Source organism: Geotrypetes seraphini, chromosome 2 (assembly GCF_902459505.1).
Source record: "Geotrypetes seraphini chromosome 2, aGeoSer1.1, whole genome shotgun sequence".
Lineage (NCBI taxonomy): Eukaryota > Metazoa > Chordata > Amphibia > Gymnophiona > Dermophiidae > Geotrypetes > Geotrypetes seraphini.
Window position 1 is genome coordinate 442,233,550 of NC_047085.1, and position 14,803 is coordinate 442,248,352.

General features: G+C 43.5%; 2 protein-coding genes across 7 annotated transcripts in view; one reads left to right on the top strand and one right to left on the bottom strand.

Annotated features, from left to right (window-relative positions):
- Nucleotides 1–7,773, bottom strand: part of LOC117354247 — a 56,408-nt gene extending 48,635 nt beyond the window's left edge. The window contains exons 1-2 of one of the 6 annotated variants that reach the window (XM_033931403.1): nt 7,464–7,773; nt 6,057–6,570 (exon numbers count right to left, since the gene is read on the bottom strand). In XM_033931403.1, the coding sequence (XP_033787294.1) occupies nt 6,057–6,564 (508 nt within the window). In that variant the 5' untranslated portion in view covers nt 6,565–6,570; nt 7,464–7,773. The other 5 variants (XM_033931401.1, XM_033931399.1, XM_033931400.1 and 2 more) reach the window with 5 other exon arrangements.
- APBB1IP (amyloid beta precursor protein binding family B member 1 interacting protein) overlaps nt 6,879–14,803 on the top strand; it is a 267,594-nt gene continuing 259,669 nt past the window's right edge. Inside the window, exon 1 of the mRNA XM_033931405.1 lies at nt 6,879–6,970. The gene's annotated coding sequence lies outside the window, so the exon portion shown is untranslated. The remainder of the gene's footprint in view (nt 6,971–14,803) is intronic.

Consider the following 14,803-nt stretch of genomic DNA (forward strand, 5'->3'; position numbering starts at 1 on the left):
GAATGAGTCGAGGTCTGTGGTGAACTGTCTCGACGGGGTGGCTTCGATGGTGGAGTCTTCGGTCGAGAAGGACTTCGAGTCGATGCACGATGGTGTCGAGATCTGTGCTTCTGCTTCGAAGAATGAGGCAGAGAAGTCTCGGTATCCAATGCCGAAGACTCCCTCCGAAGCTTGGGAGCAATAGGTCTCGAATGCTTCGACCGGTGCTTCGTAGGAGGCGAGTCTGGAGAAGAATCAGACGAAGAAATTTTCTTCGGTGTCCTGGATCGGCCTCGAGATACTGGAAGCTCTGGTTGTGTGACAGGCTGATCAGTCCGAGGCAAGGTCGAGGACGGGACCAATTGAGCCACTAAGGAGGAAATCTGAGTGGTGAGTATAGATTTCAGCATGTCCTCCAGCATCGGCACCGAGACAGAAGATTCTGACCTCGTAGGTGCAGCAGTACGCTCTGAAGAGGGCGACCTCGAAGGTGAGTATTCCCTTATCTTGGAGGTACGCTTGGAAGATGGACGTGCAGAGGAGTCTGGTGGCTTCTTGGGTACGGTACCTGAAAGAGAACCCGGAGACTTACCCCCCATAGAAGACTTCGCAGATGGCACCGTCTTCGAAGGAACCGAAGCAGGTAAGGTCGAGGCCTTCGAGACCGAAGCTCCAGCCGGAGCCTGGGTCGAAGCCTTCGAGACCGTAGTCGTCGATATCGTCGGAGTCGAAGCCTTCGAGACCGGGGCAGCCGCCGAGGTCTAAGCAGAATCCGAAGGTTGCTCCATGTCTCCGAAAAGTTGAAAAAATTGAGCGCACCGGCGTCGAAAAGCCCGTGGAGTAAGAGTGAAACAACGGTGACAATCTTCTGGGGAATGAGTGGGACCCAGGCACTGTAGACAGCGGCAGTGGGGATCGGTGACCGAAATCACACGATTACACTGGCGACAACGTTTGAACCCGGTAAGAGGCCGAGACATGGAAAAAATAAAGTCCGTGTCGAACAAAAGGAGCAAATGGGCCTAGGCCCAAGGCTCACCGGCCGGACACGAAATCAAATTAACAATTGAAACTTTTTAATTTTTTTTTATAAGAAAAGAAAACGAAAAAGAAATAGGAGAGCACAGCGACCGAACTTAACTGAAAGAAAAGAAACAGCCGCGGTGAAGAGAAGGCAATGCTGCAGAGATGTAGAAAAACGTGTCTTCTTGTCTCCGCGGAATTAAACGAACTGAGGATCCTCTCAGGAGATGCGCCCCCTAGTTCGGGCGGGAAGGCACGCGCGCATGCGCGGTACAGTGCTCAAAAGATCGAGATCTTCAAGCAAGTTTGCTTTCGAGGCTGTCCGCTTCGGGGCTCCGTCGGTGACGTCACCCATGTGTGGGAATATGCTGCCTGCTTGTCCTGGGATAACGAGTGGAATTGAATTTATGCTGTCTGGCATTTAAGACCTTATACAGAGATGCCCCCAAGGGTCGCAGCCAGATGGACTTCCGTGCATGCGCGGATAACAACACAATGACATCATGCATGCATCCAATGATATTGCGTCAACATCCATGCACGTCCAGGTGCCTTCCGGCCGGGACACTGGATTTAGTGTGCCACCGGCCAGAAAGTTTGCAAGACCCTGTTTTAAGCAAACCGTTTGCTTACATTTAGACTCACAACTGCCCTATTTATTTAAAAATCTAACAATTTGGTGGGGAAAATAGGTGCTTGCCCGGTACAAATGAAAATAACCTCAAGCTAGAACACAAGTGGGCCTCCATGTTTAGGGAACTGAGAGTCCACGTTTCTTCCCGAGGTTTCAGATGTAAAAACTGAAAGGAAACCATATACAATTATACTGCAGGCTCAAATAATAGAATAGAGGTTCCCAAACTTTTTAATGTCTCCTTATTTTTTTACCTATCTTCCTCTTTCTTTTACCCACAGTATCCACTTTCCTCACATGTTCTTAAGATAAGCCATGCTATGTCAAGCCAAGTTCCTTGGGCAGTCTGCATCATAAGTAGCTGGCAAATACCAAACAGTAGATCATATTTTTCACAGTTGGTCTTTTCATTCAGCCATCTCCGTTCAGTTCTCCATACTCTCTCTCTTGTTTGTTCTCCTCTGCTTGGGCTATCGGTCCCAATCCTAACTCTTACCCTACTGGTTCAAATTGCCACCTTTCTAATATTATTCCTATTCCTCCTCTCTTTCTCATGTACCTGTGAAAAGTCTTTTGTCTCCAACAAGTTTGCCTACATTCATCTTTCTCTCTCATACTTACCAACTCCCAGAGCAATGAACTACTCCTACTAAAAAGACAATGCAGACAACTAGAAAGAAAATGGAGGAAAACCAGTCAAGATTTCATAACCATGATAAAGCAACTACAAACAATACAAAACACAGCTCTAAGATTGGTCTACTCACTGAAGAAATTCGACCACATCAAAGAGGCATACCACGACTCACATTGGCTCCCAATACAAGCAAGAATACACTTCAAATTTTCCTGCCTACTATTTAAAGCAATAAACGGAGACAGCCCAGCCTATTGGAACAATCGACTAGTTCCATCCACCTCAACCATACATTGGAGAACCCACACACCATTCACACACCCTCCAACCAAAAACGTCAAAAGAAAAAAACTGTACGACAACCTCTTAGCCCCTTGAGCTGCAACACTCGACCCCAACTCTATAACCTATTGACCTCAACCACAGACTACAAAACCTTCAAAAAAGAAATAAAAACCCTTCTATTCAAAAAACGAACTAACTCAATTAGAAATGTCCCAAGCAACACCTGTAACTACTCCATATGTATTTCTCAAGTTCAATATTTTTTATTGAGTTTTTTGAAAAAATATAAGAAACAGTTCAAGTACAGGGTATCAAAAAATAAAACAAAACATTTAGTATAACAAATATTCAGTTATATTGTGCAATGTAGAATTGAATCGTTTTAAAAGATCTAAAGTACTAGGACTGTTCATGAAAAGATAATAAAAGAAAAGATAAGAGGAAAGAGAAATTGAAGGAAGAAAGAAAAAGAATAAAATGAGGAAAAAGATGAAGGTAAAGTATTTATGTATTTCTAAAAGAAAATTTTCACTGCCTGTGTCTATTATTAATAAAAGAAAATTTTCACTGCCTGTTTGTATTCTGACCTTTTATTCCGTTTCATGGTTATTACCAAAAATATTTTTTTACATGGGGGGTGTCAAAAAATGATGGGCCCCGGGTGCCACATACCCTAGGTACGCCACTGAGAGGAAGTCAAAGTAGTATTTGATGGTGCAGAGTTTCCAGAAGGTGTAGAAGCAATTTTTAACCTGAGCATTGGTATGGTCTTCAAAAGTCAGGCATCGATTCAGGATGACTCCAAGGATTTTAGTGGATGCATTAATTGGGTAGGTTAGCCCGTTTAATTTCAGAGAGGTATTCGTTAGTTTATGGTTGGGACTTGCAAGGAAAAGTTTGTTTTTTTATGGGTTTAGTTTTAGTTTGAATTGTGTAGTGAATTGTTCAATCTGTTGTGTCAAAGAGGTTATGGGAATGATAATTGTAATGTCATCTGCATATATGAATGATTTCAATTTAAGGCGGATAACATATGACCAAGTGATGCCATGTAGATGTTGAACAGAGATGGAGAGAGAGGGAAGTCCTATGGAACTCCGCAGGGGTTACTCCAAGAATGGGAAAATGTTCCGTCGCTGTGGACCTGGTAGGTGCGGATTTTTAGGAAGCCTGTGAACCAGGTTAGTACCTGTCCCTAAATGCCAATAGAATCGAGGCAATTGATCAGAATGTCATGATCTACAAGGTCGAAGGCACTGCTTAAGTCAAACTGAAGTACCAGTGCACTTTTTCCCAGAGAAAACAGATAGAAAAGGTGGTCAGTTAACGCAGCTAAGACAGTGCTGTAGTTGGTGCGAAATCCTGACTGGGAGTTGTGCAGAATGTTAAACTTCTCTAGGTATGACATGCGATTATGATTAACTAGACCTTCCATTACTTTAAGGAAGAGAGGAATGTTGGAAATGGGTCTGTAGTTGGCGGCCGAAGAGATTGGTTCTTGTTGATTGGAGTCACAAGAATGTGGCTGAGTTCTATTGGGAAGTAGCCAGTGGACAAGCAAAGAGAGACCTAGTGGAAAAGTTTGGCTTTGAATGGGAAGGGGTTGTGTTCATGATAGTCGGTGGACAGTTATCTAGCAGGCAGTTGGATTTAGCGTATTTAGAGTAGAACTTGAGGAATTGGTTCCAGTTAGGGTTTTCGAAATGGTTCCAGGTCATGTCTGTAGCTGAGCCTTCGTTTTCTAGAGCAGATGGATTGGTTGATGGTCAGCGTTTGTAGCAGTGAGAGACGTTTTCAGATTACTAATTTTTGTGGCGAAGTGGTTGGCTAGGTTTGTAGCAAAGGGTGGAAGACCTGAGTGGGAACGTTTATGGAGATCGATATCAAATAAGGAATTGACTATTCTAAAGAGTTCTTTGCTGTTCAGCGAAGGAGAGTTGATTATTTGGGAGTAGTGTTTGCAGCACTTATCTTTAATCATTCTTTTGTACTCTTTGACTTTTAGTCAAAGTATCTGTCGTTATCTTTTCCTGATTTGCACCATATTCTTTCTAATTTGCGAACTTCTCGTTTAATTGCTAATAGGTCGGCATCATACCAGCTGTTTGATGGACAGTGTCTTTTTGGTAACTCAGTTACCGACAGGTCTGCAGCAGTCGGGTTTGCCAATAGTATAAAACCTGATTCAAAACAGCCAAGCAATTGTTAGTGAATCAATCGCTTGGCTATTTTGCATGGGGGTTTTATTAATTTGCATGGGAGGATCGGGATCAGATCGCTACAGGCCTTAGTGGATCAGTTTGCTTTGTGAATCTAGCCCTTAATCCTCCACTGCCCCAGGTACATTAGATAGACTGTGAGCCCACCGGTACAGATAGGGAAAATACTTGAAGTATATGTATGTAAACCGCTTCGAGTATGGTTGTAAAACTACAAAAGGCAGTATTACAAGTCCCAATCCCTTTCCCTTTTCAACCAATCAAAGTGCAGGCCCCTGAGTGAAGCTGAGGAGAACGCTCTGATAAGAAACCAACAGTGCATCACTGCTAATACAGAAGGTAGCAATTTAAATGTCTGACCTCCTGCTTGTGTTTATTATGGTGATTTTATCATGCTTTTTTTAAGTCTTGGTATTTTTATTGAAGTTTAGAGGAAATGCACGATAAAAGCAGGTAACAAAATAAGAGCTTATAAAGCACAAGAAGAAAATTAACAAAGCAGGTGGTCCACATCATATAAAGCACGGCCCGCCAGGTACTATTTTGAGGCCCTCGGTATGTTTATCATAATCACAAAAGTAAAATAAAACAGTTTCTTGATCATTTGTCTCTTTAGCTATAAATGACAATATTATTATTAAGACTTAGCCAAAAGGAAAGATTTATAAACTGTAAAGAGTTTTACCTCACGCACAATTGTCATTTCTTTAATAGGACATTACCTATTTTTTTCTGAGGCCCTCCAAGTACCTACAAATCCAAAATGTGGCCCTGCAAAAGGTTTGAGTTTGAGACCACTGATATAAAGTCATTTTAGCCTCTTGGAAAAACTTAAATAAGGTAGACTACAGAAAGGTAATATATCAAATCCATGACCCTTTATATCAGAGTTTGATGCCACCGAATTTCTACTGTAGCTGGATTGAAATATTTACATTTCTGAACTTTCTACTGAATAAATAGTGGGTGTGTTATAATAGAAATAACATGCACTGCTTCATGCTGTTATCACATTAGTTATAATATTCAACATCATATAAGTAACCCCATATATTCTATAGATAAATATTATGTATGGAGGCAAAAACTTCAGAAAAACTGTTAGCCGGGGAATTCATCATTGCCTTATATTAAAATCATAATAAAATACCTCCAATGAGGAATTCTAATGGTTGGGGGAAAAAAATGGTGAGAAAAACACTTATCTTAATTCAGACAGTGATCTTCCAGGGAGGGGTGGGTAAGAAAAGAAAGAGAGCGGGAGCCGTCGGCCACCAACCTGGTTTGATGTCGCAGGTAAGCTGCACGCCCAGCTCCGCAGATGGATAGGTGAAATCCGGAAGCTCCCCCAGGAACTGCGCTGCCCGCTCATCGAGTCGCACCAGGCCGGGAGCTTCCTGCTGTCCGGCAGAAGCAGGGCAGCCCTCCCCCGCGCAGGGCTCCCGGAGGCGGGGCTTGGCTCGGATCCGCAGGGGCAGGCGGCACTGGATGCCTTTACACTCGCGGGTACCGTTGAGGTGTGCGGTGGCAGAGGTGCAGTCGCCTCCGGAACACGCTCTTCCCTGCACTGGAGCTGGAGAGGCCTGGGAGGAGCGGGCTGGTCGGCCGCTTGCTGCTCGGCTTCCGCACAGCGCCGTCCCGCACGCCCCCCGGGGCTGCTGCTCGCTCTCACCAGCGCTGGGGCAAGGGGAGCCCCTACAAGGGTCTACTGCAGTGCCAAGGCTCTCATGCAGCAGGAGCGGGAGCAGGATTCCCCAGAGCCATGCGGGGAGAGCGTTCCCCAGCATGGTCACCTGCAAAATAAAGATAAGAGGTGATTAGCTCCAGCCTCAGCTTCTGTCCCAAACCGGTTACCTTGCCTAGCCTGGAATTTGCTTGGGGGCAGTTGTTTAGCTGTTGGCTGTTAATTTCATATGCAAAAAGTCTAAAATTCAACCCCCTTTACTCCCAGAGGTCCATTTGTTGACGCTTGTTTTCCTCATGCTGAGGGCCCGGATTTGCCCTTACCCTTGCTCTACAAGGCTTGCGGGGAACCCCCGGGGCACGGAGCACAGACCTGAGGCTCTCAGCATCCGGAGACGCTCCTTCCGCATCATCCATTTTATTATTCGCAGCTTTGCAGCGCGCCCATGACTGTGTCCCTTCACCACGGAGATGGCTCTTTAGCCCTCTGGTGCCCACAGGAATGTAACGGTAAGTCAAAGATTTTACCTAAAGGGTGAGTTCCGTGCTCAGTCGCTCACAGGCTGCAGGCCACCTAGTTTCTTTTGCAAAACTTAAGACTAACCTTTTCCTGAATGGCTGGGGGGGGAGGGGGGATGTTAATGTTTAACATTCCTTCGACTTCATTAGCATCAGATTTCCCTAGGACCTCCTTTTTAACTCTCTATAGGCTTGCTTTAGTAAGCTTCTTTTTCCTATAGACACTGACCGGGTTTGGGGGGGTTTTCTTCGCCAGATCCTCCCCCTCCCCCAATCCAACGCCTGTGTGGGGAACATGGGGTTCAGAACAGCGGCAACTGCAGGACAGGTACGAACTTGAAGCTAAGCTCAATCGCCTTGGGGCTAGGATTTAAACTTCGGATGAGCTGGTTGCTGGTGAGTCTTTCTTAAAAGCTACAACTGAGCCACACACCAGAGCGATGGGACGCTTTTAACGTGACACGGTCACTGATGCTGTTGCTACCTTTTAGGTCTGGTTATTCTCCCCCGTTTTACGGAAGCCTCACGCCCACTTTTGCTCTTAGCCTGACAGGACTGCTAGCCCACGAAACCACATCCTTGCTTTGCACTTTGATGAATGAGGGAGCCTATTTTCACTAGGAAGTTTCAAGTTTATTAGTATTTTGGTTTACAGTAGTAAAAAGATTTAAAAATTATTTTTTTTTTTTAAATAAAAGTTAAATCCAAATATAGGAGAAAATAAAATCTCTATGGAAGTAGGGGGGGAAGAGGGTCAGGACAAAGACTTGGGGCTCCTTTTACGAAGCCGCGCTAGCGGGTTTAACGCGCGCGATTTTTCATCACGCGCTGGCCTAAAAACTGCCGCCTGCTCAAGAGGAGGCGGTAGTGGCTAGCGCGGCCGGCGGTTTAGCGCACAGTATTACGCGCGTTAAACCACTCCCACGCCTTCGTAAAAGGAGCCCTTGATTGCAAAGGATACGAAACAAAGGAAAAAGAGGAGAGGGAAAGATTTGTAAATTTCATTGTATAAATAAAAAGAGGGAAGAGGGGGAGGGTAAAACAGAAGGAAAGGATTTCTCTCTCTCTCTCTCTCTCTCTCTCCTTCAGCATATTTGATGCAAATTAAGAGTTTCCAAGAGGAGAGCAATAATGATCTGGGCTGCAGAGCTCAGCTTCAAACAAGAGCCCCTAGTTGAGTTTTTCTTTTTAAAATGTATGTTGTTTATTTATTTCCACAGTTTCTAGATCACACTGGCAGTTTGTAATAAAGCATAAAACAGAACTTAAAAATAAGACATATAAGAAAGTGCTAATCAGAATTAAATTCCAGGTACATGCTAGGCTGCCCATTCTAGACAGGACTCTACAAAAGTCAGTTAAAAGCTATTTGAAATAGAAGAGCTGTAAGCAGATTTTGAAATCGAGCATCCTCCACATAAAACATCAAAGATCCCTATTATTCCAGCCAGATATGCCAATAAGAAGGGGCATCCAAAATCAATTTGTCTGAAAAACATACAAAAACATAGCAGTGTGCCAAATATGAATACAAAAGTGCCCGCTTACCCATGAAAATTTATTTGAAAACTGGCATTATTTTTTTTTTAAAAAAGCTTTATAAAACAACAGCATACAATTTGCATATTTGGCAGTTATTAGTGTCTGATAAATTATGCATTAGAGCTGTGCAGCAATATTCGTGCATTGCCATTAAAAAAAAAGGAAAATTAGCCTTTTTAAAAAAAATTTTTATTGAAATTTTACAAATACAAAAATATAAGAATAAAACAAAACAATAAGCTGCAGATACCAAAATATAGTATGGTTAATATACAAAGTAAATTAGCCATTTTATTGCTGCAGGAAAAATGGCCTTAGTGCATGGGGAAAACCCATGCAAAGGTATGCTAAGGCCACTTTTTGCCACAGTATAGTAAAAGGAATGCTTTATTATTTTCTAGCTTTATGAGATGTACCCAGTAGTGTATAGACACCCATAAGGGACAGTCACTCCCTTAAGGAGTTTACAGTCTAGTCAAATTTCACAGATTGAATTGAATTTTTAAAAAATCTGTAGTGATCTATTACCTTTTGTAGATTTCCAAAATTCAATCATCTGCCCTTGAAGGAGATATTTTTTGTATTCTGGCTTGAATAAATATCTTTAAAAAATCTAAATAATGAATAAATATATTTTATAAGGGTCTTGCTTTTAATCTAGGGTGTTATAAAATTGCCTAGGGTGTATATTTGCATAAAAGTAAACACATCCCGGTCATTATTCAGCCAGAGGAAGTCTGCATTATTTTTTATATATATATATATTTTTACTAATGTTACAAGTAGCATAAAAGTAAAAGCCAATATAGATTAATAATAAACAGGAGATACAAATACTGTAGTTATAATCCTATCAAGCCCACATCATGAGTAGTGAAGGAAAAAGAAGAAAAAGCAAATATAAAATGAATGCACATTAGCAGGCCAATTTATACTTAGCCCAATAAACCTGTAGTGAGAGAAAAGGTAATCATTTCTAAGACTTCTCAGCCTTATTCAAAATAAATGTTTCCAAATGAGCAGGGTCTAAGAAAACATAGGAATCCGATCCCCATGTTACCAGGCATTTACAAAGAAATTTTAAGAAGAAAGTGCCTCCTCCTGCCAAGACACAAGGCCTTAGGAGTTTGCCTAGAAACATCAGGAAATACTACCCTGTTACCTCAAAAATAAGACAGGGTCTTATATTAATTTGTGCTCCAAAAAACGCACTAGGGCTTATTTTCGGGGAATGTCTTTTTTTTTCATGTACAACAATCATCTCTCCCTTCCTTTCCTTCACCCCAATTCTTCCTCTTTCCTTTCTCTCCCCCATCCCCCATGTGCAGCATCTTTCCTCGTCTCTCACCCATCCCCTTGTGCAGCAGCTCCAAGTTCTCCAAACAGAGAAGCAGCACTCTGAATGGGCCTTCCCTCTGCAGCCTCTTTCTATCTCTCCCTCCCATCCTTCTCTGCAGCGGAACCCCACCGACCGTCCCACCATGAGCCTGACATACCTAAGGTGACCATATGTCCCGTTTTCAACGGGACAGTTCCGTTATTGGATCGACCGTCCCGTTGTCCCGAGCCACTGCTTCGGGACGCCAAAATGTCCTGTTTTCAGGGACAGCGTCCCGAAGCTGTGCGCGGGGACAAGGGGACGGTCGGTCCAGCGCCAAACCCCTGCAGTGTTCTCCACGCCCGGCTAATCCTGCTGCTGTCGCCGATGCTCCTTCCCGGGCTGACTTCAGCATGCAAACTGAACCCACGCTCTGGGCTCTAATGTGTGCGTGCTGGCTTCCCTTCTTTTCCCTCCGAAACCGGAAGTTACGTCCCGGGGGAGGAGATGAGAAGGGAAGCCGGCACGCACACGTTAGAGCCTCGGAGCAGGAGTTCACTACGGACAGCGACGGAGGGAAGCTAAGTGAGACACAGAGGGAAGCTTACAACTTGCTTCGGGCCTTCCTCGCTGCTGGGTCTGACTCCTGCCTACTTTCTGTTTCTGTGAAGGCAAGACCCGGCAACGAGGAAGGCCCGAAGCAAGGAAGAGCAGCAAGTTATAAGCTCCCCTCCATCGCTGACCTATGGAAGATAGGTCAGCGATGGAGGGAAGCTTGTCACTCTGCCGATGAGAGGGATGGGAAGAGAAATGATGCTGCTGCACCCAAGGGGGGGAAGGGGGAATAGAAAAGCTGCTGCTGCTGCACCCAAGAGGGGAAGGGAGAATAGAAAAGCTGCTGCTGCTGCTGCACCCAAGGGGGGGTGGGAGAGGGGAAGAGAAAAGCTGCTGCTGCACCCAAGGGGGAAGGGGGGAATAGAAAAGCTGCTGCTGCTGCACCCAAGGGGGGAGGGGGAAGAGAAAAGCTGCTGCACCCGAGGGGGGAAGAGAAAAGCTGCTGCTTTACCCAAGGGGGAGAAGAGGGGAAGAGAAAAGCTGCTACTGCATCCAATTGGGAAGGGGATAGGGGAAGAGAAGTGCTGCTGCTGCTGCACCCAACTGGGAAGAGAGAGGGGAAAAGGAAGACCAGGGAAGGGAGAGGAGAGGAAAGAGATGCCAAGACCATGGGAGGGAGGGAAAGGAATGGAGCTACCAGACCATGGAGGGGTGAGAGATATCAGGGTATATGGGGGAGGGGAGGAGACAGATGCCAGATAATGGAGTGGGAGGGGGAGATGGAAGGAGAGGAGAGAGATCGGAAGGAGATAGAGATGCCAGACCATGGGGTGGAGTGGGAAGGAAGGAAAGAAAGGAGAAGAGAGAGATGCCAGAGCATAGGGGAAGGGATGGAGACAAAGACTGGAAGACAGTGATGGGGACATAGGAAGGAGGAACCGAGGCACTAAGGATATAGGAAGGGGCACTAAGGACATAGGAATGAGGCACTGGGGACACTAAGGATACAGGAAGGGGCACTAAGGACATAGGAAGGAGGCACTGAGGACATAGGAAGGAGGGAGAGAATAGAAAGGGACAATTGTTGGGTCTGAGTGCAGAAAGAAAGAAATGAAAGAAAGGATGCACAGTCTGAAGGAACCGCAACAAGAGACTCATGAAATCACCAGGCAGGAAAGGTAGGAAAAATGATTTTATTTTCAATTTAGTTATCAAAATGTGTCAGTTTTGAGAATTTATATTTGCTTTCTATATTTTGCACTATATTTATATATTTTTCTATAGTTACTGAGGTGACATTGCATATTTTAAAGTCATTTGCCTTGACATCTTTGAAACCCCCCAAATATAAATGATAATTAACATTTTCTCTGCGTATAGTGTGCTTTGTAGTTTTTTTTTAATTTTAAGGTTACCATTATGAATTAATATGAAGATATGTGTACATGAAAAATGAATGGAATAAATTGGGGGCGGGATTGGGGGTGGGGCTAGGGTAGGGTTGGGGCGGGACTAGGGTGGGATTGGGGGCAGGACTGAGAATTAATAGATGTCCCTTTTTGATGAAAAAAATAGATGGTCACCTTAGACCAGTGGTCTCAAACTCAAACCCTTTGCAGGGCCACATTTTGGATTTGACGGTACTTGGAGGGCCTCAGAAAAAAATAGTTAATGTCTTATTAAAGAAATGACAATTTTGCATGAAGTAAAACTCTTTATAGTTTATAAATCTTTCCTTTTGGCTAAGTCTTAATAATAATATTGTAATTTATAGCTAAAGAGACAAATGATCAAGAAAGTGTTTTATTATACTTTTGTAATTATAAACATACTTAGGGCCTCAAAATAGTACCTGGCGGGCCGCATGTTTGAGACCACTGCCTTAGACATACCTCCAACTCCGAAGCCTCCAAAATAGCAGTGATAGTGACAGCAGCTCTGAATGGGCTGCTTCGCAGATTTCCAGATATTTTTGCCTGTCTTCCTCTTTCTGCAATCTTTGTTTGTTTATGAAAGCTAACCTCTTATTCCTTACCTTCTCAGCTACTACTTTTGAGAACCAAAGTGGCCTTTTCCTCTTACTTTTACTTACTTGCCTCACAAAAATGTCTCTTGCCCTTACAATAACTCCTTTTCAGTTTTGCCCACTTCATTTCTACTCCTTCCAGATGCTCCCATCCAGACAACAATTCCTTGATGTAATTTCCAATATCCTCCTAGACCAGTGGTCTCAAACATGCGGCCCGCCAAGTACTATTTTGAGGCCCTCAGTATGTTTATCATAATCACAAAAGTAAAATAAAACAGTTTCTTGATCATATGTCTCTTTAGCTATAAATTACAATATTATTATTAAGACTTAGCCAAAAAGAAAGATTTATAAACTATAAAGAGTTTAACCTCATGCAAAATTGTCATTTCTTTAATAAGACATTAACTATTTTTTCTGAGGCCCTCCAAGTACCTACAAAACCAAATGTGGCCCTGCAAAGGGTTTGAGTTTGAGATCACTGCCCTAGACTGATCCTCCAATATCTAATTCTTCCCAATAAGACAACCCAGCTCTCCTGGGAGGACGGGATATAAAACCAATCAACGAAATAAATAAATGACTAATGGGGTTAAATGCCTCATTACTCCAAACCATCAAATATCTTATCACGTAGAAACCAATAATGACTCAGCTCCATATAAATGGATGTACAAAATATCCCCCTCCCCCGCATTTGTAAAAATACTACCTGCTCTATCACTTTGCTCAAAAAAAGGTAAATTATATTGCACTAAAAAAATGTAGGTTGAGGGCAACACCATATTGGGCCCAGTATTCAGCTGGCAATGCTTAGCGTTCTGCCGACCTCCACTGGCTTTAAAACTGGAAATTCAATACCAGACTATATCCAGGTTTCAGCATTGAATTTCCAGGTTTGCGGAGTCGGCTAACACATAGTAGATTAACCCACCCCCCTATCCCTTTTACAAAACTGCTGCTCCCGACACTCATAGAGTTCCTGCGAGCATAGAGAGCAGCGCAGAGCATTCAGCGCGTTGACCTGCGCTAAAAAACGCTTCCATGGTTTTGTAAAAGAGGACACTAGCATTTCTAGTGTCAGCCACTGCGGTAACAGCTCCAATGTTCATAGAATTCCTATGAGCATCGAAGCTGTTACCGCAGTGGCCGATGCTAAAAACGCTAGCGTGGCTTTGTAAAGGAGGGGATTAATTGGCTATAGACTGCCATATAAAGATAGGATAGACTTTTATGCAGCCCTGTTTATGCTATGACCTTGGCTGAATATTTCCACCATTGTTTTTAAGTTTTTGCTGTACATTACCCAGATCCTTTTAGAGAGACATCTCTGAAGTGTAAATAACTAAAATACATATCAGTTATTACTCAGCCTGCAGAAATCATTTTTTTATACTGGCCTTTGTGGACTTAATTGGGCTCAGATATTCAGTACTAGGCCATATCCAGTCACCAGCACTGAATATCTGGATCTTGGACAGCGTCAGAAGTTATTTGAATACCACAGATATTCAAAGGTAGTATCAGGATAGCTACCTATTTTTATAATCATAGACACTTTGGAAAACCGCTTGGCAAAATTGAATAATGCCATCTCACAGAAATTTCTTTTATTGTCATCTCAAATTCAAAAATCGATAGAACAGCTTACATCTGTGGAGCAGAATTGGAACATCTGGGGAATTTAGCTTGACACAAAATCCTTTGTTTTATTAATTTTCTAAAGTTCCTATTGGTTCCCGCATTATTAATTTTTAAGCAGACTGTTCTCCTGACCACCTGGCTGACATCCCTTAAATAGCACCTTAACACTGCTCAGGATGACAGCAATGGTTTTGATATCCATGGGGGCATGGCTTTACTACTGATATCTGAAAGGGGCATAGTACTGGTCTAGTTGTAAGTTCTGCCTCTAAGCCCAATCTCATAAGAACATAAGTATCGCCTCTGCTGGGTTAGACCAGGGGTCCATCGCGCCCAGCAGCCCGCTCCCGAGGCGGCCCTCCAGGTCCTTGGCCTGTAAGTTCCCACCACCTGAATTGTTTATGCCCTAATCCTGAAGTACCTTTTATAGTACCCCTCTATCTATACCCTGTAATCCCTTTCTCCTTCAAGAAGTCATCCAGGCCCTTTTTGAAACCCATTATTGTACTCTGTCCTACCACCTCTCCTGGAAGCGCATTCCAGGTGTCCATCACCCTCTGAGTGAAGAAGTACTTCCTAGCATTTGTCTTGAATCTGTCTCCTTTCAGTTTTTCTGAATGCCCTCTTGTTTTTGATGTCCCCGCTAGCCTGAAGAATCTGTCCCTCTCCACCTTCTCTATACCTTTTATAGGTCTCTATCATGTCCCCTCTAAGTCTCCGCTTTTCCAGGGTAAAG